Source organism: Gymnoscopelus microlampas (genome assembly GCF_963454915.1).
Source record: "Gymnoscopelus microlampas genome assembly, chromosome: 17".
NCBI lineage: Eukaryota > Metazoa > Chordata > Actinopteri > Myctophiformes > Myctophidae > Gymnoscopelus > Gymnoscopelus microlampas.
Window position 1 is genome coordinate 32,561,242 of NC_139954.1, and position 26,867 is coordinate 32,588,108.

The 26,867-nt window shown below is 41.5% G+C and overlaps 1 protein-coding gene across 1 annotated transcript; it reads right to left on the reverse strand.

Annotated features, from left to right (window-relative positions):
• Positions 1–690: 690 nt before the first annotated feature.
• gad1a (glutamate decarboxylase 1a) lies at positions 691–16,351 on the reverse strand. The gene is made up of 16 exons (XM_084083828.1): positions 16,230–16,351; positions 13,985–14,047; positions 12,469–12,603; positions 11,770–12,012; positions 11,487–11,577; positions 7,796–7,908; positions 5,499–5,614; positions 5,221–5,300; positions 4,981–5,035; positions 4,395–4,511; positions 3,525–3,589; positions 3,186–3,264; positions 2,605–2,754; positions 2,384–2,491; positions 1,865–1,954; positions 691–866 (listed from the first exon to the last, which is right to left on the reverse strand). Exons 1-16 carry the CDS (start codon positions 16,303–16,305, stop codon positions 693–695), a joined length of 1,755 nt encoding a protein of 584 aa, XP_083939954.1. The 5' UTR covers positions 16,306–16,351; the 3' UTR covers positions 691–692.
• Positions 16,352–26,867: the final 10,516 nt, after the last annotated feature.

A 26,867-nucleotide genomic window follows, 5' to 3' on the forward strand; every position in this document is an offset into this window, starting at 1 on the left:
AATTCATTAGCTCTAAAAAACAGCGATCGAATACAGTACTTGTTACAATGACTGTGGTACATATTCCCACTTACGTAATATCAAAGGGAAAGAACAGCTAGGATATAATGTGGCTGTGCATTTGGATCGATAGTTACATAGACAACACGCAGCACCAACAGTCAGTACATCAATGTATATTAATAATATTGTATTTGTAAATTTCCATTGTGCTTTGTCACAAGGATTTTTTCATTCAGTTTTCCAATTCAGATTTTAATGTCGACACAATAGTACAATATCATATTCACGGTTAACGAATCAGTCGCTCACCACTAGGTATTCTCATTTTCCTCCCAAAATGATATGGTGCAAATGTTTCAGTCATAATGTCCTGATGGAGGTCTATTGATGTTTTGGATGTGCGCTAACAAACGCCATTGTGCTCATGTGGTTCTAGTTATGTGGGCCTTTTTACTCTGAGAACCTTGAACAAACATGGGTGTGCAAACCTTTTGAATATAGCCAACTGCTAAGAACATAAGAGACAAGGGGAACAGTGGTGTACTATGTGCGTTTCCTGCAAAACCTGTAAGCTAGAATCTCTAGTATGTCTGTGAAACAACAGGAACATGATGCCAGGCTCGAGGCCTTTCATAGCTGGAATAGACAAATATTTGAAAATGTCTCTTTCACCATACAGGTGCGTCTTTTTACAAGTCCTGGCCCAGTCGCTCAATCTCATCGATCAGGAAGTCAATATCTGACCTGGTGGCGGCTGGGTTGGAGATGACCATGCGAAAAAAGTTGACCTTGTTTCCTTGAGGCTGGTAACCCACCATAGTTGTTCCACATTCCATCATCAGTGCCTTGATCTTGGGGGCTACCTGTTGTTGGAGAAAGTGAAGTGTACACTGTAAAATCCTGGCTGAGAGTCAGATTAAATCTGTAAAAATGGACCCTAACACTAGAGTTAAAGTGACACTCAGGATTTTGCTGCAGGGTTGGATTGGCTGTGGGAGATGTGGGAAATCCATGCCTCTGCTTTTGATATCCGCTGCTCTGGTCATTCATTTTTATCACCGGATAGGTTTTATTCATGCTTCTGGTGAGACCGAATTAAATCCATGCATTTCCTTTTGAGAAATGTAGATTGATGTTTATATTTGATAATATCACAATTTGACAGTTCAATTGAAAATGTAAAGTATGTTAACCACATTAACCCCGGTGTCCCATTATTTTTAGCGGCGCTAGCCACTCTATACCTTTAGGTATAGAGCGGATCCTGCTCTATACCTGACTTTGTCCGTGTTCACCGTCAACGCTCTGATTAGTCAGACCCGTCAACGCTCTGATTGGTCAGACCCGTCAACGCTCTGATTGGTCAGACCCGTCAACGCTCTGATTGGTCAGACCCGTCAACGCTCTGATTGGTCAGACCCGTCAACAAAGTGATTGGTCAAGCTTCACGTGACACATGGCTATAAACACATTATAAACACATATCGATGACAAAATGTATCAAAGGCGCCGCTACCTTCACACAGGGTGTGATTTTATATATTTTTTATTTTATCATTATTATTGTTGTTTTTTGAAAATAACATGTAGATATTTGTTGTATAGGGCTTCAGAAAGGGAAAACAGAAAATACACTAGTATAGAGCCCTGAGGGACTCCACTCATCAACATATTCGGTTTAAGTGGTTAACCCAAAACACATAAATATTTATGCTCTTTTTGTTAATGTTATCTGCTCCTGAATCATAAGCCTATATTATATTACATAGTATGACGGTGTTCCTTTCCATGCTTGAAAATGGTTTCTTTTAGGCAAGCGACACCATTGTGCGATGGGAATACAAAAAAAAGGTGACATTACCTTGTGTAGCCTCTCCAGCCTCTCCTCTCCATCAGGCATAGCACGCAAGCTAGGTGGATGGTACCAGAAGCACACATTTGTGTGCTGTGGCTGTCAGGAATAAATATAGAGAAAAAACATGATTACAAAACACATTTTCCTTACCAACTTTAAAGTCAAGGAGACTTTAGCATATAGAGATGTTGCATGAGCCAGTTGATATGACTATCATCGTAGATCCAATTGCCAAATCAACTATTTAGCGCAGAACATTTAATTGTACATCAGACAAAGTTTCCAACTGAGGTAAAACAAAATACCCACGTATCTGTTTCAGAATTCCAGCAGCATATCTCAGCACTACAGCACCACAGAACTGTTAGGTCTTATACTGCAGTGGGCTATGCCTCAGTAATGAGTTCTGATTTATATTCATCAGATAACTTGGTGCTCTGACATTTTATTAGCGTATTCTAATGGAAGATATTTGCCTCCTCTGGAAACGAGGCTGGGTAGAAAATGGAGGGAAGCTAATCTCACCTCTCCGTCAAACACCATCTCGTAGCCCTCTCGGTTCTTGATTTTATTATAGAGGTACGCTGACAGGTCCAGGCACTTGTCAATATGCTGTTCAAACCCCACCGTGCCCTTTAGGAGATAATAAAAAAAGAGAAGAATGAATATGAAGCAAAAATGTATGTGGAAATTACAATATATAAATAGCAGTGGTTGAGAGACAATGCAGCTGATAAGAGGCATACCTTTGCCTTCCACATGAGCCAGAACTTGAAGATATCAACGTGCCGTCCACACTGAATAGCCTTGTCACCTGTGTCGTATGACACATCATACTGTTTGTCTGGCTGAAAGAGGTAGCCGGCGCACATGGAATTGCAGCCGGCTAATACTCCCTGCAATGGTCAAAAATGTGGTGAGATCAACAACGACATAAGCAGAGAATTACATCGCAACATGTTGTGAGCTTGTAGATCTGCTATTGTCGGTGTGGGACACGAAGTATACATTTTACTAAAGGTGTGTGTGTGTGTGTGTGTGTGTGTGTGCGTGTGTGTGCGTGTGTGCGTGTGTGTGTGTGTGTGTGCGTGTGTGTGTGTGTGTGTGTGTGTGTGTGTGTGTGTGTGTGTGTGTGTGTGTGTGTGTGTGTGTGTGTGTGTGTGTGTGTGTGTGTTTCTGTGTGACAGAGAGCAAGAGAGAAAGTATGTGTGAATGGCATGCATGCATATATTTGTGCATGTGCATGCTTGCATGAATGCATACAGTGTGTTTGTGTGGACGTACTGAAGTGCATAAGTGAAGTGTATAAAGTGCAAAACACTCTCACCCTTTCTCTGACAAGAATGGCAGAGCATTGCAGTGGGACTCCCATCATCTTATGAGGGTTCCAGGTGACTGAGTTGGCCCTGCATAGATATCGAACCCCAAATAACAAGTGAGCATTCTGGTGTCTGTCCAAGACCATATTATATACTGTATATCAAACACCTCACAGTACCCACATCGACCCTTTCAGTTAGATTGAAGTTTATGTGGTCATGCAACTAGTCATCCTAGACCAGCGTTTTTTTTTTTCTTTCTGTGAAGCTTGAAGTGGCACAGAAAAAAGATGGTGGTTTGTGCAACATATTCTGGCAAATACGCAGTTACATTGTCTGGGTTTTACCTTTCAATTCCACTGAGCTTGTGTCTGTGTTTCCTGGACATCAGCAGACCTCCACCCCATGCACCCTGTGGAGTACACAACATTTAAACCTATTCACTTTCAACTAGAAAGGGGGACTCAGTGGAGCGCATATTCCCGGAAGGCTGGGTGGCCTATCCAGGGTTGTGTAAGTCACAGGTTGCAGCTATCAGGACCTGAGGAAGCTGCAGGTGTAAACGTTTCTACCACATACAGTTAAACTTTCCACATTTGTGACACCCCTAATAGTCAGATTGTGATTCCAATTTGGGGTTGACTGGATGTTGTGTTCATGATTTATGGCTTTGATTAAAAAAAAGATATACTGTAGGTCTCTCCCACTCATTTTAGAAACCAATAACAGGCAAACCGTATGGAAGATCAAAAAGCTGTGTTAAATGGCCGAATATCTAGTTAAGCAGTAATGGGTGCAGCTTTATTGGGAGTTGTGTCATAATGTAAGGAATCCTGGGAAAATATGTTTAGTGTTATAAACCAAAACATAAAGCGCCATTTAGGACAAAATTTGGGGTGGAGGTACTTCCTTGACCTACTATCTGCGTGCATGGCCCTGATCAGTCCCGCGGTTTCTGAGATTAGCCCTAGACACCACACACACGCACCCGCAAACATGCATGCGCAGTACCCCCCCCACGCAAAGACACACAGACACACAGATGCGAAAACATAATATCCGTCCCAAGCTTTCAGCCTGGCAGAGATAATGACAACTGATGAATATAATGGGAGTAGTGATGAGCACCATGATGTCCCCAAAGGTTTTGGATATGTACACACTCACTCACAGTGTTGTTTATTTTGCACGTAAGACAGAGGCTATACATCACTCACGTCCACATGAAGCCACATGTTGTGTTTCTCACATATGTCTGCAATCTCGTTGATAGGGTCGAACGCCCCATACACAGTGGACCCAGCGGTGGCGTTCACAAACATTGGGACGTATCCCTGCAGACCAACAGGATCAGAAAAAAACATGGTTGGTTACAATTCAAATTACAATTCCTTGTTCTGTATGTGATCAGTGACTTTAAAGGAAGTGGTTGAACTGCATTCATGAGATAACTCACTGTCTGCTAGTCTATGAAACCATTGTCTGGCCAGAATTGGACTGCCATTTCACGCAGCCTGAACACTACTTTGCCATAAGAGAATTTAGTTCTAGAGACTGTGCTTTTGGAGAAGCAGGAAATCGGTGATATAACATTTGAGCAGACAAGAAGCATTTATCTTATGGAAATAACCTTGCTAGTGTTCATGCATGGATCACTATTACCTTATTCTACAAGTTAACTCTATGGTTCATTTGATGAATTGTGTGCAGTAAAACAATGATCAAATCAAAATACATTATAAATGCTTCTAGGCAAATATATGACACTCCCAAACTGATAATTTGATACATTTTTAAATTCACCTTCTGCTTGGCATCAATGACCTTGTTCTCCAAATCAGCAGGAATGACTCGCCCCCTGTGGAAAAAGATAACAATCTGTTTTTTTCTTCTTCTTCTTATAGATAGACTTTATTGTCTTTCAACAATACATAAAATGCATAATTGAAAACATTTAAAAGAAAAACACCACAATAAAATCACAGTCAGTTCATTCTTCTTCTTCTTTTCATCAGATGGTCTACATTTGTTTCATGTACAAACCTCTCATCTGTGCTCAAAAGAATCAGGTTCTCTGTGCCAAAGCCAAGGGCTGCACTGGCTTTCTTAATGGAGTAGTGACTCTATAGATAGGAACAGATGAATGGACATGAATACAGGATATTTAGCCTTGTAGTCTCAGAACACAGTTCAATTTAAGCACCTGATACAATGTTACAGCAGACAGCAACAACAACAACAATAATAATAATAATAGTAATAATTAATAAATAGGTAAAATCGATCATACTGTAGATAAGTAAAACATTGGTGAGACTAACATGCTCTGAGGTGAAGAGAACCAGTCTGGGGGCAGCCGTCATTCCTTTGGTCTTGACCTCGGGGAAGAACTTGTATCTGGCAATCATCACGCTGTACATGTTCGATATTGCTCCTCCTGGAAATCAGATATAGATACACCTTTAAATTCAAGGCATTTTCTTTCTTCCTTTTTTCAGACAGCTAGGGCAGTGAACCCACACAGGGAAATTCTTTGTTCATTCTACACTCTCTAAGTTAAATTAATACTTGTGCAATACTATTTTGCACAATAAACAATGAGGTCAGTTCAATATGTTCTGTTTAACTTTTCTTGGGCATCCAGGTGGCATGGCACAGCGGTGAAGTACCTGCCTACCACCATGGAGACTGGGGTTCGATCCATCCACTGTGCCTCCGGCTTGGCTGGGTGCTCCAACAAATTTGCTGTGTTCACAGCAGGGGAGGGTGATTTTTGTCTCTGCACTTGAGACTGCGACAGGTTGAACGGGTGCCTGTTTAGTAGGGAGCAGAACTGGGAGGGATAGCATGTTCGTCTGCACGCATTGCGCCCTCCACACACACACACACACACATGAGCCCTCCTCAGTGTCAGGTGAAAATAAGTGGCTGGCGAGTGGCTGTGTATTGGAAGAGCCACATGGTTGTCTACCAACTCCTCAGACCAACAGTAGGGGTCGGCAGTGACATACTACATGGGGGGAATTGGCAATAACTAAATAACTAAATAACTAAATAGGTACTGTGATGTGGGTGATGGCTGATTTAAGCAGTCACACCTGGCCTGAGTCCAAATGGGTCTCTGAGTGTTGGTACGGTCAGACAGTCACGGCAGAATGCCGCATCTGATCACAAGCCGATAAAGCAGATGCGCCCAACACCGTCCGTTTCTTTGTTATCTTGACTTCCGGGGCATTGAGCAACTAGTGGGCAGTGCCAACAAAGTGCCGGTTTTCTGGATGTGTAGCTCGTTTGACTAGTGCTACAGTGTATTTGTAGAAGGACAGAGGAATGCATGCAAGCAACACAAAAACATATAACGCAATATGAAATATTAATATTATCCATATTATAATATCCAGCAATATGAAAACATTAGCGCACCTGACCTTGACAAATATGAAAACACCATTACATCATTATGAATATCATTAACCACATGAACCCTAGCATGCCTATTCTGGGGGGAACATTCTCCAAAAATAGCCGATCTACAAGCTCACAACTCGTCGAGCTGACGTGTTGTGAGGTTGTAGATTGGCTATTTTTGGCAAAGAAATTTGGTGTTGACGAAGAAATGTAGGTCTGTTTTTTACTGAGAATAGAGGACTTGAGTAGGCTACATGTGAATTACATCAATAATTATGAATGACAGATTCATATGGTAGACGGGTGCAATTTAGGACAATAAAGCAAAGAGATGTTTCGTTTTTTGTCGCCCACGTTTGTATGTGAAACTGTAGAATACAAACTTCTCGTTTATTTGGTATAATACTTTATTATTCTGCTATTCTTTATTATGCTCACATAAGCTATTCAGACGGGGGCATTCCTGTCGGTAAACTGTGTAAAGTATTCAGGCCATTCAACAACAATAAAGATGTTTACATATATTGAAATACGAGCGCATATGTCTGGCCGTTTGTTTTGGATTATCTGCCTTGCATTCTTCCTGCATTTGGAGTGCTGGATCACTGAAAGAAAACTACAAGTGAAAACCCACCCAGTGGAGTGAACGCACGCGGCATGGCACATCTGTCCCATTGGTTGGTGCCTGTCACTGCCGGGTCATCATGGTTCACCAATGTTGAACCCGATGCGTCGGAACTTAACACTAGTGCAACTCCGTCAACTCAGCGCATTGGGATGGTCTCTCCGGTTTTTCCCATATAATGGGAGTGGATGGAACTTCCGACCTTCAAAACGCAAATGTGTGACCGGACCTTGACCGGACCATGTGACTGCACACCTGTTGTGCATCGATGCACAGCAGGATGAATCAGTCTTCCCCACACTCACTTGAGAGGGAGCCTCTGTCATAACAGCATTTACATTTATCTGCTCTGGCTTGTAACATCTTTTGACTCCCTGTGTCGGAGGAACTTAGCCATAGAGGTGGTTGGTAGCATCAACCTTGCTACAGGTGGATTTTTATTTGATTTTAATTATATACATAAGTAAGTTTCTGGTCTCATAAAGTATGACACAGTAACAATGGACAGTCATATTAACATAAGTGCATAGGCCTAAAGTTTAGTTATTCTCCCAATTAATGTCCGAACAATAGTGCAGTCCTTACCTGGTGAAAATATCCCATCACCCTCTCCATCAGGCCAGCCAATAATCTCTCTCATCTTTTTCAGTGTCAGCTGCTCCATGAGTACAAAGACTGGGGCAATCTCATAGGTGAACCTATAGGGAACACCAAAGGGCCAAGTTAATAAAATGGTTATCTTTTTGCCACTAACAACTTTGCTCCTACATAAAGCATAAAGGTAACACATACTAATTATGTGATCAATTTAGGACAGGATCAGAATACCATTTATGGATGTTATTTTAACCTATTTGTTTGGTAGAGTATGTTAATACAATATAAGTAACACAGCTGTGTGGTGGTTGTATTTGGTCTCCCTTCTCTTGACAAGTGGAACTGCCTGAAGTAAGTAGCTGTGCTCTTTTTAGCTCAGTGGTGCATACAGTAGGACATTAGCCCCACTTGTGTGTGTGTGTGTGGGGGGGGGGGGGGGGGGGGGGCAGGGATTTGAATCTCGGCCTGGTATCACAAGTGCAAAAGTCTTCTGGTGGGAATCCATCAAAGAATCTATGGGTAAGTTGCTGTTCTGTACTATAGCTGAATGCCTAAATCACGAGATTCATCAACAGGCAAAGTTCTTGATTCATTAAAGGATGTAATATTCTATCCTTTAGTAACTGACTTCAGAGCAGAGTTACATTGGTTGTTAATGGAAACAAATACATTTTTGAGTTAGAGATCAGCCATAGCTCTGTTACATTGCACTGATGACTTGTCTTAAGTCTTAAGAATACTGTGTCCACTTTAAGTCTCTGACTGTTATGATTCATCCATGGCCATCTAATGACGCCTATGTACTTGATACGAGATACATCTTGTTGTTATCCTAATACATTATGTTCATTATTGATACGAGATGCATCTGTCTACAGTAAGGTCATCCTTATTCTTATCCTATTACGTTCTGTTCTTTCTATGTCTCATAACTTCTGGTCACGTCATGTTTCCATGCCCTATATATGTTCCCTATGTGTAATAAACTTGTTAACCTGTCGCGTGATACTGCCTATATGTGTCATCTTGTTCTCCGCGGGCCTGCTGCTTACACAGAGGAGTACTTCAACTGAATTATCACACACCACCCAGTACTGTTAGGACCACACCGAGGGTCTCCTAAAATCACAACACTGCTGCTAACTGAGAGAAATTATTACACAAACAACGATGTTGCCTCCCTTCCATACTGTATGAGCATTGTCTGAAGCCTGTCCGTTAATGCACTTTCTCTCAATACTTCTACCTTGAACAAGTTGAACATTATCATGAACACTGCAAAATATTAAGAAATATAATATGCCTATCGTTATAATGGAAAAATCATTTGAGGTTGCTTGAATTTTCTCATTATAGTAATGTTAATTTGGTTTTATGATAGCAAAATAAAAGGTTGTTTCAGTGTTGCAAAAACACATAAAACATTTTCCCTTAGAGCAGAGCACAATCAATGTAGAATTACAATGTTGTAAGGTTCATCTATTTACTCCTATCCAATATTTTTCTAATTACATAACTATCTGCGTATTCATGCAATGAAGGTCAATGAATCAGTGTGGAACAATCTAGTGCCCTACATCACTGATGTTTTTAGCTCTCTTGCTTGGCAAAAGCCCAGACAGTGAAGGAGAACAAAGTCTGATGCTACTTAACTAGCATCCCAAATTAATTTCACCTCACTCGCTCAAGTAGATGATGCTCACTAATTCTGATGATAGAAGCCCTTGACATGATATGTCAGCCTATTAGTGTCAATCGATTCCTGCCAGCAGTAATTAGAGTTGATGGAGTAATTAATGAATGTGAATTATAAATATGTAAACAACCTCCACCCTCTAGTTTGAATCTCCCACAATGACATTGCCCACAGCAGAAAGCCAACCACAGCTGAGATAGCTTCAGAAACAAATTGATTCTGGGCTTTATCAAAGCCATTAGGCATTAGGATAAAGGACAATTTAAATACGAACAAATGGTGCATAATAGAATTTTTAAAAGGAGGAGGATTGCAAAGACAAGAGTGTCTTAAACTGAGGGCAGAGAGAATCCCTGACGTTGGGAGGTCATTAATACATAGGACCACAATGGAAACAAGTCCTCAGGGCTTTTTGTGTTAACCTTTTAGCATTATTGTATAACTGTACCTCTGTGTACTTTTTGCAAACTGTTAATAAAACAATCAATCAATTTATTTAATGCTACTTCAGGACAGTGTACAGATGAAAAGGTCAAGCCCATTACCACACAGATCACTCATACAACTCTGCTTCGGTATGCTTTGTTAAATCATATAGTCTCCTACCGTTTCACATTTAAGTATTATTTTAATATGTAATTGGAACCATATTCAAACCATCTGAGAGATGGACATGAACATTTACTGAAGCTCTGAACAGGGCTACATGCTTGTGTTAGACCCATTATAAATGTGTGTTATAAATCACTGTTGTGCATACTTGTTTAATGCTGGGTGCATGGGGTCTTGTGGCACAGGTGCACAGACACTATAGGTGAGCTCACAGAACCAGAAAGTTGGTGTTGCTTACTGGGGTATGCATACGAATGCCGTCATGTCATGAGATCAAGTTGTTTGTTATGATTATCCCTTGCCTATTGTGGACTTCAATTGAGATGGGCTACATGAATCAAATGTAAAAAACAACAACATGCTATGTCAAATAAGCTTCCATACAAGATAATCAGTATTGGAAGCTTAAATTAGTTAAATGCACGCTTCTAAAACAGCATATCCTCTTTAGTTGCCCCTCAGTTGCTTTTTGAGTAGCAATGGTCACAACGTTGTTTTTTTTGTGTGTGTCATCGAAGTTACAGCGTGAACTGGTTGGAGAGTCTTATGATACAAAATATATTTTTTTTTCTCAGCATCTGTGGTCTATCATGATTCTGTGAGAATATTATTAGCCAACTTCTATATACGGTTCATCATTATACCTTATTCAGGACGCCTCCCTGGATAGATAGTTTGCATGCGTGCATGTGCATGTGCATGTGCATGTGCATGTGCATGTGCATGTGCATGTGCATGTGCATGTGCATGTGTGCATGTGTGCATGTGTGTGGTCTATCCCATTGAAAGGGGAAAGCAACACTAAATATCAGTGCTGATTGTGCACATATCTCAGGGGAGGGGCTGTCTTTTCTTCTAGCATTGTTTTCTCCCGGGAACTATCATTACAAAAAACTAAAGCGCTATGTAAACTGCATGCAAATCAATATGCAATTTGGCTTGCCTGTAGGGCTGTAGTATCTGACAACAGTCAGAGTGCAGGTCAACAATAATGATCATGGGGGGCACAGAAATCACATCTCCCCTTTTGTGCTTTTGACATTCCATGATTTGCTTGCTTGAGTGACAGACTATCAGAGCATGCAGAGTATTCTTCGACTAAAAGCACACTAAAGGCTCTTCTCAGGCTGTTTAGAAAGACGAAAAAGAAGACTGTTTTTATAGGTTAGAATGCCATTAATCCAGTTGCTTCCAAATTTTATCTCAAATCTTAAATAATACAATTTGTATTCTGTATTGTGATAAAACCCTCTTTGCTGACTGAAGATTATCAGTCCAATTACAACATGACAAAAAAAGAGAATTGCAACCCAACTACAATTCAAACAAGATACTTTGTTAAAACAATCTGTGGCATACCACGGCACTCACATATTAGTGTTTGCTGTAGAGGTAAGCCATTCTCCTGACAACCCAATGATGTCTAATCCAGTGGAGAGTTGGTTAAAGAACCTGGGGTGACCTGGAATTCACATACAGACAGCTGAGCAACATATTTCACATGCATGAGCTATTAATCATATGAGGATTTTCGAGAAACATACTTGTCTACAATCATTATTCCAGCATGTAAGCTAATGAGACTTATCGATTGCACTGTGACATGCTATATGCTATTCTGACTTCACTGTGCCTTTGGACTCTTTCCTCTTACCTGTCCTCACCCCATATTTCAGGGTGTCCCTGCAGTCCACCAGGATCTGTTCAAGAGATTCGGGCTGGTCAGATAGCTCCAAGTTGAAGCCCTCCATGCCCTCCAGAAGCTGGTGGGGGTGGTGGAAATCCAGGACCTTGGTTGACCTGTCAAAGGTCTTCCGGATGTAGTTTGTGAGAATGTCCACAAACTCCAGCAAGAACTGTATGGTAATCTCCTCTCCATTTTTGGCTGGCAATAAATCTAGGAGATTTGAAGGCAATATTTTGTCTATTTTTTCTGCAACTGTTCTGTGATTATAACTTTTAAATGCATGTTTAATCTCTGCAGGCCATTTTCACATATCTTTGCAAAATTCGTCATGATATTAAATCATATGGATCAGTACAATCTATTGCTGATGTTGTGCACTGAACTCCAGATCCAAGCAACCCAGCCCTAGTTTGTTAAATAATTAAGAGTAATGTAATTAAATGAAGGCAATGATTGGATAATAATCCATATAAAGTCAATTTATAACAAATTTCAGGCATATAGAAAATCTCATTAACCTAAAATAAGTAGCTAATCAATTTTAAAATGTCTTGCATTGAATTGAATTCCTGTCCATTTTTTAAATGAATGATTCCATTGTTTTAATATATATATATATATATATATATATATATTTAATATAAATATATATTTTTTCAAACCTACCTCTTGCAAATAGATTGGAGAAATCCGTCTCGTTGCGTCTGAAACCCGAATCCCTGTCGCTGTTATCACAGCGTTCTTTGAAGGAACTCACAATCCTGCTCCTTTCCTCCAGATTGTTATTCTTCTGCAAAAATCCTAAATGATTAAAAGAAGGGGCAGGTTCAGATTCTAACGGACGATTATGATTCCCATACATTTTGTGAGCACAGCTTTTACAAGCTCCTAAAAATCAATTGCCATAGCCTTATATCTGACGCCTTGTCCCTGGGGCAGGTAGTGTTGAATGCTACTGTAGCCTACTTTTAAGAAGGTCTCCGTCCTACCCAGGGAATCCTATTTATGGGCGGAATACTGTAGGGGAGGTTGAGCCCGGTGACATCAGCACCAAACTCCAACCAAGCAATAGCTGTCATGTAATAGCCTAGTTGTAAATTCTTATTAAGCTCCTGCTCCTCTGACAGATTCTAGCCTACTTCAGACAGGGACAGATTAGAACAATTGGAACGATAGCAAATTAATACACCATCGGAATCGGAATCTTTGAGTGGGCCGTGGTGCCGGTGGTGGTATAGATGTGATATGGTTTGTGTTTAGTTTTTTAGTTTTTTTTGCTATTAAGGCCCGAAAACATTTTCCAGAACAAATTAGACGAGCCTATTTTAGGAATTAGCAGCCTATACTACCACGTAAACTGACCAGATTCGAGGCACATTTAATAGATTTAAATAAGTCGATCCTATCCTCATTTATAGGCTAATTAGAGATGTGTCTCCTGATTCACTTTCTGTGGTCTGAATCAACCGCATGCAATCGTACCATTCATTTAGGTCGCCTAATCTAATTGCCTCGATAGAACATTAAACGAATATCTTCATAAACCTTCCAGGCCTCGGTCTAGTCTAGACATAGATTCATTTTCTCTTTGTTTGTAAATGGTCCGTCCGATGTAGCTCATTATTCTAAATAAAACCAGTAGAACGTGTCGTTTAAAAATAACTCTAATTATTACTGCTATAACAAAAATGATTAACTTGATGATAGTCCATTCAAGTCGCTGCGTGTGTGAGCTTTTGACAATCGAAGCAAGGACTGGAGGTTCTTGCATGTCCTACCGAAATCAAGTAGCTTACATAATCCTAATATATAATAATATATAGGTCTATAACAGGCCTACATAATGATAATAATGATATGACATAGGCTTAGGCTATCAAAAATGATATTTCAGTTGAATACGTTAATCTCTAATAATATCTTCAATTGAAAGCTGCCACTAGGTCTATTAGTCCGAGTGACATGGGACATGGACACCACCATGCATTCAGAGATTAGGTTACAACACGTAAGAGATCATCACCAAGCCTTTCTTTGACAACAATGCCAAAGGATGCATCATGCATTCAATGCTGGCAATCGTAAATGGCCAACATTCTTTTTGAAAACAAGTTTACAAAAAATCTTAGACCATTATTATTATAGCCTATACAGAAAACCCATGACATGAATGTCCACTCACCACATATCTTCATTCCCAATTTCCTAGTACATCCATGAGCAACGCCACACCATGCGTCATAGCCTAAAATAGATTTGGAACACCGTTAGAGGGAATCGCAAAAGTAGTAACCAACTATATATATATATATATATATATATATATATATATATATATATATATATATATATATATATATATATATATATATATATATATATATATATATATATATGGTTACTACTTTTGCGATATGTATATATTGGCTATCAACTAAATGTAACTAAATATAGCTACGATTTAGCTTATATTATATTTAGGACCTTTGAGGATTTTCAAATGAATTAGCCGTTCAGATTTATGCTATAGCCTGACGATCTAATTGAGTGAAAAGATGCTGGTTAAAATGCATGCATCACTAGACATGAGCCGGCTGGCCAGTGACAGATAGAGAATTACGCCGTTATCAAGGGCTCCCAGCGAGGGAGGGGAGGGATGGGGGCACCTTGGATGGAAGCACACTGATGGGAACACGCACACCAAATTCTCAAAAGCAGCAATTTAGGGGGGTGGGGGCTGGGGCGGCCAGATCCACCCCCACATCCCAATTTAACCCTTGCTTTGGATCATTTGATAAATCATTGCCCTCCTCAGCTCAATGAAGGCACTCTAACTCACTCCCAGTTTTCCACGCAGTGATTTCAGCCACTGGAAGCGATTTGGCAACAAAGAGAGAGCACAGAAATGGGCCTATACACACACACACACACACACACACACACACACACACGCACGCACGCACGCACGCACGCATGCTCGCACACGCACGCGCACACACACACACACACACACACACACACACACACACACACACACACACACACACACACACACACACACACACACACACACACACACACACACACACACACATTTATTGTGCTAAATGTTGCTGGGTAGATGTGCACTGGGAGGATTTTCTTTTCTTTATGTGTGTAGACCTAAACAAAATATTATCTCTCAAATCAATTGTCGTTCACCGGGGCGAAAAGCGACAAACGACATATCGGTGGGCCAAAAATATCTAAGATAAGGCTCCATTTGATTGAATGAATTAATATTTTCTACATTTACAAAATGTAGTTGGATTTTATAAGGAACATGTAGACTCGACATTATTAGTCTATTTTTCATTTCAATTCATGGAGAGATTTTTTTTAGAAACGTTTCAATATTAGCCAAGAATGAAAGCATGTGTTTTACCCAGGGGCTCTACCATTCGATGGTGGGCAGCCATTAGGGGGATTTAATGTACCTGAATTAACAGCCACTTTGTGGGTAATTTCCAGTTTTCCATGTTGGCACTTAATTCGACAAGAACAGTCAGTATAGGCCTAATGGCAGAAACAGTGCTACTGTAGAAATATAATAGGCAAATACAAAAACAATACAAATAGGCTAATAATGATAATAATACATAATTGGATAATAATAACAATAATAATGAATAGCCAAATAGTAATAATAATAGAACATTTTAATTTCCCCAATCTTTAGAGAAAATGCATCTAGCTTTGAACTATTGGAACCTGGTGGCCCAGAGGCGCAGACTATTGCCTTCAGCTGAATGCTTGGAGAGGACATAATTTTCTGGCAAGAAAGAAAGGTTCGTCTATCACAGTGGTTCTCAACCTGTGGGTTGGGACCCCACATGATTTTTTGGGGGGTCCCCAGATGACAGTGAAGTGACAATTTAAAGACTTCTAAGACCTTTTTGATATCTCAAAAAAGAAATAAGACCAATATACTGCATCAAAAGTCATAAACAAACTAGGCTATACTATAAAAACTGGTCAAACACTGGCCAAATTGTCAAATAATGTAAGAAAGAGTCAACATTTTTGGGAGAAATAGTCGATCTACAAGCTCACAACGCTTAGCAGCTTGTAGATCTGCTATTTTCACAATATTTATCTGTGGAACCGAGAATGTAATGCCTCGACTCCTTCATTCTAAGTGCTTATCAGGGTGGGGGGTCCCCAGTTCAAATATGATTATTTTGGGGGGTCGCGGCATGAAAAGGTTGAGAACCACTGGAGCAGATGCCGGGAGGTCCGCTGCAGGTCCGTATATGCAGCGCTGCGGTGATTTGTTGAGAGGAAGGCATTTCAAATCGCAACGCTTTCTCTCGATGGAAATGATTAATGGCGTTGCCCACAAAGTAAATAGCACAAGTGAAATAGCATTTTGCCTGTGATAGACCTACTTGAGCCTGGTGGTCGTAAATTAGTCGAGTTTGGATCCGGTTCTCCGCCAGAGGAGGAGGGTGTAGACGCCGCCATCACTCCTGAGACAGAGGAAAAGTCTTCACTTCAAAGCTCCGACACTTTTTTGTTACCAGATCTGTTTCTATAGCCTGTTATTCAAAAATGAAATAAAACACATTCTAACAAGAATACATGATGGATGCTGTCATATCCATTGGTATAGGGGACCATTCCAAAATATTTAATGTTTAACATATTAAAGATAAGATGCCACCTCTAAAATATTGAGATTGATTGAGAATAGCACAGAGATGCTCAAAGCAGATAATATAAGAGACGAAGGCATATAGTCGGTTTTAAATGGTTGACATTAATTTAATCTACAGCAGTCTGACTGAGAATTTAATAGATTTAAAATATATATATATAAAATAAGAACGCTGCCATCAACCAATGCTTCTCGTCAAATCAACCATGCCCACTGACAGACTGACAGTGACACATTTTCAGCCCATGATTTTGATCTTGGTCAAGGTGGATAATGAATGATCGCGCATCACTGTGAATGCCTTTAGTTCAATAGGGCTTCATATTATGCCTTCCTTATATAGTAATGCACTATAGGCTACCCAATTTGTTCTGAATAGCCTATATATGCACTATAGCCTTTACCACAGTTTTGGAATACATATAGCGCATAGTTTCGAATAGTAGACAAAGTATGATGTTTTTTTTTCTCCAAATGGCATACGAGTCATACGACGATAGAATGGATTGACTTTGTTAACATTGAGATGACGTGATGTAGCCACAGTTTACTGATACATATCAATTTGAGAGCATTAGCCTATTTAAAAAATGACCGTCATTCAGGTCAATGTCACATAAAAATATGCCATGCAATATCTTTGCTAAACTGTATACGAGCAACATAGGCTATTATGTATATATATACAAATATGTATATTATACACGAGAAAGAACATTTCTAAGTTATAACTTAACCTGTAGCTTTGAACAAAAACAACGTTTTATGCACTGCTTTATGTGAAGAGCAACAATCAAACCTAAATCTATAACGTTACATTTTTAAAACACCTGTTAGAGCATCTCCAGTCGCTAGACAAACAACACCAATAAAGCAATACATGTTTTTAGAGTTAAGCTTGTTAGACTATACGTCTAGCAAAATGCATCTTATAAAGTGTCTTACCGTTGCCTATGCGTGTCTGGTCCAGGTAAACAGGTACAGTCCAAAAACTGAATGAATCACCAAATTAAGTCCTTGAGCAGAAACGGGTGCGCTTCTTGGTATACTCCAAGAGAAAAATCGGGTTTACTTTCACTTTTCTGCCAGATTCCATGCAAGGTGACCTTTTTTTTTTTATTGAAGTGGGTATGATTTGCAGATATTTAAAGCGGGCTTTGCCTATTTATTGTACTGCGCACGCATGAGTCACGGCAATACCCCCTCTGGTGCTGCATATTTCTCCCGATATTGAGCAGACCCACCTTGGCTCCAAATTTGCACAGAATCGTGTCGCTTTCGGCAATGGCGCGACTTTTTTTTTGGAAGTGTTGGTTGTCTTTGGAGCTATATACCTCTGTTTTGAATCCTGATCACGAACCTGGACTTGAAGTTTGATCCTATGAGCAACACATACGTGAGAAGGGAGCGAGGGAGGGAGGGAGGGAGGGGGAGAGGTTGCTGTGGTGTTCACGTGAAGTCAGAGAGACCAAAATGAATATGATCTTATCAGAATCCCAATTCTAAATGATTTATTGAGTAGACTTTGATTTGTATATATTTGTTTGCATTATGCATTATGTTGGTCTTCTTAGTATTAATTTGTGAATATAGTGAAAACAATCGTTTGACGATTATTGGCATAAATACAATTTTTGTTTGCTAAAGTAAATAATATCCAGAATCATTTTTATGAACATTTATTCATTTTCTGTGGGAATGCAGGAGAGAGAGAATTGGGGAAAGGGTGATGATGGGAAAAGGGGTGTATAATAATGCCACAAGGTGGCAGTGGGGAATCATAAATGCCTCCTCCAAGAGCATGTACTCAAATAGGCCATTCCAGAAATACTTCACAGGCTATTATAAGCCGACCTGTTAATCAGAAATACGTTATTATCATAACAACGACTGCAGAGCATGTATGACCATGCTGGACAGCAAGACGCAAGTTATTTATAGACCTATCCAATCTCCCTATCCAATACGGGGTTCCTCTCCCCATCGAAAACAGTGATCATCTGTCTGATGAAAATCAATATCTAACATAGTTGCGCTCACTTAACACAATAAAAGGCTGTTGGTGCCTGGTTGCACAACGACCATGCGGTAGGCTGTTTCAGCACTGGACAGCTCTCCGGTTTTACTGAGGCTGCACTTTGACGAATCAGGGGACCTTAGATAACACCTCACGTCTACTGACATGCCTATTTGTCCCTTTCTCATCGGAACAAATAGGCTTCTGTTGGTCAGTCGCCTCTTTGAGATGTGAACACAGCCCAATGAGCCCATGTCTTTTTGAAGTAAACTAATGTTGACAGCATACCTGCCAACCTCAGACCGTCCGATAACAGGAACATTTTTTTTCCCCAGCCCCCCCCCCCCCCCCCAGAACAGAGTAGATGTAATTTCCAGTATTCTGGTGGATTTTGGGAGTTTGACACTTTTATCAGGCTTTACTTATACATAGGATCCATTAAAAAGTTAAAAGAGCCATATTTTATAATAACATTTTGATGGGGACCCCCTGGAACTAAATAACAGGAGTCTCCTGGTGAGAACAGAAGGGTTGGCAGGTCTGGTTGACAGTGGCAGTGACCCTGAGCAAACACAAAACAGGTTCAGCATTTCAAGTTTGGGTGTCCAAAGTAAAACAATGATTCAGATCAGATGTCAGGCTTTGATTGGAATATCTGGATTGGAATATCCAGTCAAAGGGAAGAGAAATGTGTTCTATTTTGTTAGTCTATGCGTATTGTCTATTTTTTTTTTATAGACAGCATTATAAGGATCACCACAAGATGGAGCATAATCCAAACGATAATTCAGACGACACACACACACACACACACACACACACACACACACACACGCACGCACGCACGCACGCACGCACGCACGCACGCGCACACACGCACACACACACACACACACACACACACACACACACACACACACACACACACACACACACACACACACACACACACACACACACACACACACACTATCCCAGACAGAGTGAGAGCAGGAGAGAGAGAGAGAGAGAGAGAGAGAGAGAGGGGGGATCATGTTATCAGAGTTGATGATGTGGCTATTATGATTATAATGTAAAAAAGGAACTGTCCAAAAGATGGATTCTGAATATAAGCCTGAAAGGAAAAGATTACACCACGAATTCGGTACGATTTGCACTTTTTTTTTTTTTTTTTGAAAAATCGATGGAAACGAATTACTTTTTTGAATAGCCCACATCATTAAGGACATATTTAACATGCAGAAAAACATATTTTCCCATCTCAGGCATTAAATTAATATTTTTATATGGAATAATATATGTAACAGGGTTGAAATTCATAACGGGGTTGAGTGGAACGGGGTTGAGATTTTTTACTGAAGATGGCCATAACTCTACCTGTGATGATTAAGAGGAGACCACATGGCATGCATGACATTAGTCAATCACATATATTGCTGAAATGACAAAGACAATTTAAAATAATAATAGTTTTCTATCTTTATTTCATGTAACGGGGTTGAGTTTTTATGCTTTACGACCACGCTTTGAAAGTATAAATGACCCTAAATAGCTGTATAAGAAGTTCGAAATGTTCCTCTTTCTGCAGCATCTTGCTCAGAAGACTTGTAGAATGCCATCACATGTTGTTGATGCCACTAAAGGGTCAGTTTATACTTTTTACAGAGAGGAGAATGACTTGTGTAACGGGGTTGAGTGTGACTGTGGGACAGAGCTATATAACGTGATTTTAATGATAAATCAACTATTTATTAAAAAACGAAACATGACTAGCAATAGAGTACATTGCTGGTTTTATGTGAATAATATAAGTTATGGATTATTCTACACTTTTAGTAGTCATATCTGAAGGCCAATCTCTCTATCGGCCATTGGGGACATGAAAAATGGGCAAATTTAGGCGGTGTCTACTGTAGAAAAGGCAGATAATTTCAGATATAAAGACAACATATATAATATTTTTACACAATAGTAAAGGGAACATGTCAATTGATTCTAAAAAGCTTTTAAAATTTGATTTTGGTGACCCGATGGATACAATACACTTAAAAAGGTCAGAGGGGACTGCAAAGTGTACCGAATTCGTGGAATGACTCACATATAGTAGGCTACTGTATAAAAATGCTTGTTTCACAATAATTTGCTCCGTCATATAGCCTAATGTCAGGGGATTCAGCTTTTTCAGAACATGTCATCAAAAACGAAGTTGTTTACTGTCCTAAATAACATACACGAAAGAGCACCACAGTCATAACTGTGATAACATATTGTTGCTGCAGGCATAAACCTCATATCTCCAAATTGTATGTGTAAATTAATGCCCTATACTTCATCATACAAGAGTGTCACACAAAAGTAGTGAAAATAGCAGATCTTCAAGATCTGCTATTTTTGGGGCGGTGTAACCGCCCCCTATAAGTGAGGTTTGGACACTGACCAATCCTGCACCGTGATTGGCCAATAGTCTACAACGCAGTCTACAACCCTAACCCTTCCACAGTCAATGCAAATCTATACTTTTGCAAAGTCAGCTAATCACATTACAGCTAGTGTCATCACCACTAGCTGTAATGTGATTGGCTGACTTTGCAAATTCAGGACTGTGATTGGCTAGCGAAACACATGACACATGTGCAGCCCTATGAATAGCAGTATGGACTTAAAAAAACACATTTATGTTTTTTTTAAGTGAGTCATGTTGTGATGACCACACACCGCCCACTTCACACTGGGTGTGTTTTTTTATATCCTATATTATAATTGGTGACAGGCCAGAGGGCCAGCAGGTGACCGCTGATGACATGCTCATGTCACTATGACTCAGCCATAACCATATAAGGAGTTCCCAATACAGCTACGCCCAAATATGGAGTGTGTTATTTAACCTCAACAAATCAGTCAGCTCCATATATGGGCACAAAAGGGACATGGACTGACAGATACAAAGATCTCCATATATGGGCATATCAGCATGCCCATATATGCATATATTGATGTCAGCAGGGATCTCCATATATGGGAATAAAAGGGACAAGGACGGACAGATACAGAGATCTCCATATATGGGCATATTGGCGGTGTGAGGGCTGCCTAGCGGCTCTAGTTTTAAAAATGAGAATAAACTAGAAAGAGTGCTCCTTGGAGCACAGGTCTCCGCCAGGTCAGGTAGGTTAGTGTGGGCCAGCAATGTTACTATGTTAGGAATTCGCCAATCAGGCTGGAATGTGAAAAATTGGACGGATCGGACGTCTTGATGACATGACTAAAGAGATAATATGTACCGATCTGCTTGATGTGTAGGAGTAATATAAAACAAATTTTGCAAAAATTGGCCTCCTGGTGGTGCTATAATTGGGCAATGTTAAAAGGGTGGCATTTGTTCCTCAACTTAGTGCGAATGTGCATGCAAAGTTTCACCGCAATCGGTCGCTGCTCATGCATTTTGTTCAAAACGGGCCAGTCCGGGCATGTCCTGCAAACTTTAGGTGTCAATCTTAGCCAATCAGGACGGAATATGAAAAATCAAACAGATTCGTCTTGATCACATGACTATAGAGATCATGTGCGTGAAATTTGGATAAAATGTGAAGGAGTAATATCCAAAAATGTGTTTTACATAAGTCGGCCTCCTGGTGGCGCTATGAAACGCAGATGTGAAAAGGGCAAAGGTTTTTCCTTGGCCTCTGGGAGTGCACATACATAGTTTTACACAAATCGGTACAGTTATAAGTAAAAACACGAATCGGCCTGTTATAGCGCCACCATGAGGCTGATTTGAAAAATCAGCATTTCTTCCTCGGCCTAGTGAGAATGTGCGTGCAAAATTTCACGGAAATTGCATGCTGTGTTCATGATTTGAGGAATTTTGTTCAAAATGGAGCACTCCTGCAAACTTTGGAAGCCATTCTATAGGCAATCAGGATGGAATATAAAAAATCTGAAAGACCCGTTTGGTTTAATGACTATAGAGATACTGTGTACCGAGTTGCGTAATGTTTGGACAAAATCTGAAGGAGTAGTCAAAAAATATGTTTTGCAGAAAGCGGCCTCCTGGTGGCGCTATAAAAAATTTGGCATCCATCTGGCATCCAGGGAATGTGTGTGCACAATTTCCCTGTGATCAAGCCAACAGTGCTGGAGATTAGTTATCCACAGACAGAAGGACACACACACACAAACACGCACGCACGCACGCACGCACGCACGGACGCACGCACGCACGCACGGATGGACAGGGTGCAAAACATACTCTCTCACCATGCCTTTCGGCCTGGCAGAGACAAAAAGGACAAACAAGGTTTCCACTGAACAGCGACCGTATTTTGCTGTTTTGAGCTTGTTACATGATTGTATTCAAGGATGTGTTCTGTAAACTCTATTCAATTTCACTCTGATGAGTAGCCTATAAGCATACATGCCTTGATGATAATCAGTAAAAGTCAGAAAACTCCACTTGTCCTAACTTATGGTCTCACTATTGAATGAATCCATCCTGGTTCCCAGAAACTCAGTCCATGATAAGAATCGACAATTTACTTCTTGGTCAGGTCAGATCCATAATTGATATGGAATTGTAGAAGGTAACCCACAACAGGTGCTTAGTGTGGTAAGGGTTTATCTTCAAACGTGAGATCAGGATTAAGAGGATAAAATCAGCATTGTGTGAAATACCTTGGTTGTTTGTTAAAGTGAACTGTGCTGCCATTCAAAGCAGTTGAGCAAATGATCTTGAAGCAGCAGCGTATCACGGTTTACTTCAGATAATAAAAACAGATTTCTACAGCTATTTATGTTGTAATCCTTGATTGTTTGTTTGTTTGCTTTCTTTGGCCTGGGCTCCCTTGTAAAAGAGATGACAATCTTTAATAAATGTATATAGCATAGGCTATAGGCCTTAAACGGCCATGCATACATGTAGTTACTAAAGAGATAATACGATATGAATAAATAGTTTTTCACTTAAAGTTACCTATAAAATATGCAATTCAGCAGAAGACTCCCCTGAACCTAATGTAAGGATTAATTTCTCATTCAGTGTTCTCCTTCTTACATCAAAATAGCATGTAATGTTCTCTTCATCAAAACAATTTTAATATGTCTGGCTTAGAACAAGTTAAAGTTAAAATCCAGTTACACCATTTTTCACGGTTAAAATAATTCCCCCCCACCCACTCACACACACTTAAAAGGCAATTAGAATTTGCAAAAGTCAATCCTTTAATGTTCTCATAAAAATGTAAATGACTCAAAAGGGGTAGTTAAAATCTGAGGAATTGTTAAACAATTAAAATTACATCTTAATTTCTATGAAATTAAAAAGTAACTAGAAAAAGTGCTCCTTGGTTATTGTGGCCTCCTGGTGGCGCAAAATAGGCCAATGTGAAAAGGGTGCTATTTCTTCTTAGGCCTTGCATGGCAATCGGACACTGACTGCATTCATGCGCTTGGGTCCTACAACTCCCTGCCTCGCACCGTGACAGAATGAATCAACCAAATGGACCCAGCGGACAGCCCAGCAGATGGCTTTGGTGAAGTACTCTTCATGCCTGCTAGCCATTGCCTGTTCACCAACCTGCTCTCCAGCCTGTCGATGGCCAGCCTACTCATTCAGCCTGCACCCCTTGGGTTTGTAGGCCTCCAGCCTCTCTGCTCTGAGCCTGCCTCTGTTGACCCCGTGTTCCCTGAGCCAGCCTTTGCCGAGACAGCTGTTTCCATGCTGGGTCTCGCTTAGCTATCGTCAGGGGGAACCGGGCGAGGGGGCGTCATAGTCCTGGCCTTCGACACCGCCAACGCTCCTCCACTGCCCAGCATCCAGGCTCCTCCACTGCCCAGCATCCAGGAGCCTCCACTGCCCAGCATCCAGGAGCCTCCACGGTCCAACTCCTGCTTCGCCCCGGGTCAGCAGCGACGAACGGCGGGCGGCCTGCCGAGACGTCCGAACCTGGACGGGCTCCGCCAGTATCCAGGTGCGGTGTCCGGTCCTTCTGTGCTGGTTCGTGGTCTCGGCAGGGCCACTCGTGACCCGTTTTCCGGTCGCCGCTGTCCGGGGTCTCTCCTGCCCTGCCTGTGCCCTCTGCGCCGATGCCCTCCGCGCAGAGCCCTGGCGGCCCCCCCCCCCTGGTTCTTCGCCTGCCGCCCGGGCCTCCCCAGCCGTGTCCCGGCTGGTTCCCGGCGGCCCATCTGGCCTCGACCCCCCTGTCTCCGTCCCTGGACCTTCGCCTGCCGTCCGGGCCACCCCAGCCGCGCTCCGGCTAGTGCCCGGCGGCCCATCTGGCCTCGTTCCAGTCTTCTCGGCCTGGTCTTCGCCTGCTTTTCCGGACTCACCTGCCGCTGTCCGGCCGGACCCGGTTGGCCTTCCCGGCCTCGACCCACGCCTCGCCTTCCTGCCCTGCCTGTGCCCTCTGCGCTGATGTCCTCCGCGCAGAGCCCTGGCAGCGCCCCGCCCCCCCCCCCGATCCTGTCTCAGCCCTCTCCCCCCCCCCCCCCGGAGGTTCTGGCCCGCTTCTCTGCCCCCCCCCATTCCGGTTCTGGGACGCCTGGAAGTCGTCCCGTGGAGGGGAGGTACTGTCACGGTCCGCTCCTCGGACCGTGGACTGTGACTTTATTATCTCGCCTATGTCTGACCTTATATGGTATTGGACCCTTTTGGACCCTTTTGGCCACTCTTCCTGTTGTATTGTTCCCTGTTCTCCCTGTACTGTTATTTTGTAGTGTTTCCTGTTTTGCCTTGTTGCCGCTTCCTGTCTTGTCTCGCCTGTATGTGATTGCATTTGTAGTTCACCTGTGTCTTGTTCTGTTACAGCCAATCATGTGTTAATTGTCCTTTGTTCTCACCTGTGCCTAGTTAGTCCCTGTCTATGTATATGCCCCTCTGTTTCCAGTCTGTGTTGATTCATTGTTGTTGTCACAGTGTTCTGTCAGTTACCTAGCCTTGCCTTGTTTTCCCTGTTTAGTTATTAAAACCCTTGCATCTGATCCGTTCTGTCTCCGCGTCACTGTCTGCGCTTGGGTCCTACAACTCCCTGCCTCGCACCGTGACAGATTTGAACATTTTCATTTCTTCCTCGGCCTTGTGGATATCTGCATGCAAAATTTCACGGAAACTGCACACTGTGTTCATGATTTGAGGCATTTTGGCAACTTTGGAAGCCAATCTTAGCCAATCAGGATGGTATATGAAAAATCTGAAAGACCTGTTTCGTTTAATGACTATAGAGATACTATGTACCGATTTGCGTGATGTTTCGACAAAATCTGTAGTAGTATTGTTAAAAAAAATTGCTTTGCAATAATCGGCCTCCTGGTTGCCCTATAACAGGCCCATGTGAAATATTTGGGGCAGTGGTTCTGCTCTGGCATCCAGGGATAGCCTGGTTCCAGACCATAGACCCCGCCCACTCTCTGAGTGGACTGCTTATCAGACTGAAGCTCCACGCAGCTTCAGTCTGATAATCAGGCTAATCCAGGGAGTGTGTGTGCACAGTTTCGCTACCATCATGCCAACGACGGATGGACGGATGGACGGACGGACGGACGGACAGACAGATAGGGTGCAAAACATAGTCTCGGCTATGCCTTTTGGCCTGGCGGAGAACCAATACCTATGGCGGCCATCTTTAATTCTCATTTTATGTCCGGATCCCATGGGAAAAGTGCTTCGATCCAGAAAAATTGGAACTCAGCATACTCCATACGCAAATTTGCAGACTTTCTGCCGGAAGTGAACAACTGAGCTATTTTTGTTAGACCTATCCCCCCCACTAGTATGTCTGTGGTCACGTGGGACACAAAATGGCACAAATCATGAATGCAAGCACACTCCCAGTAGGCCAAGGAAGAATTTCCACCCCAAAGTTTTCAATTTAGCATCATGGTGGAACTATAAACAGCCTGCTTCACGTTTTGGTCTGTAACTGTTGAACCATAGGTCGCACAATCAAAATCTTTTTTTTACTGGATTCCTTGGATCATGTCGCTAGTTCCAATTAAGGCCTCAGCCATTTGTGCTTAATAGATTTTCCATCATTTGGCAAGCATCCAAACAACCTCACAGCATGCTTCAATCTCTACAAATGTTGTCCAAAACTCACACAAATCGTTACACACTATCTCTGAAATCAAGATGCAGTATATACGTTTTTTCAGATCCCATTCCAAGTGGCTTTGACTGCCTTCCAAAGTTTGCAGGGCCTTGGTAGGTCTGAAGGAGACTTGTGCCCCGGAGAGCAAATTTTTCCAGTGGTAAATATTTTTTGTATTGGACGACATAGTGTAGCATAACATTTTTTTAATGATTTTTGCATAATGGCTCGCTCTGCGGTTGCTCAAGTCCGCTTTAGACGGTGCGCCTCT

Excerpts from the sequence above, each read along its gene's own strand:
- gad1a (XM_084083828.1), bottom strand. The coding sequence starts at position 16,305 with ATGGCGGCGTCTACACCCTCCTCCTCTGGCGGAGAACCGGATCCAAAC. Across the intron at positions 11,578-11,769 it reads GAAATATGGGGTGAGGACAG|GTCACCCCAGGTTCTTTAAC; the intron begins GTAAGAGGAAAG and ends TGTGAATTCCAG. Across the intron at positions 3,590-4,394 it reads ACATGTGGCTTCATGTGGAC|GGTGCATGGGGTGGAGGTCT; the intron begins GTGAGTGATGTA and ends TGTACTCCACAG.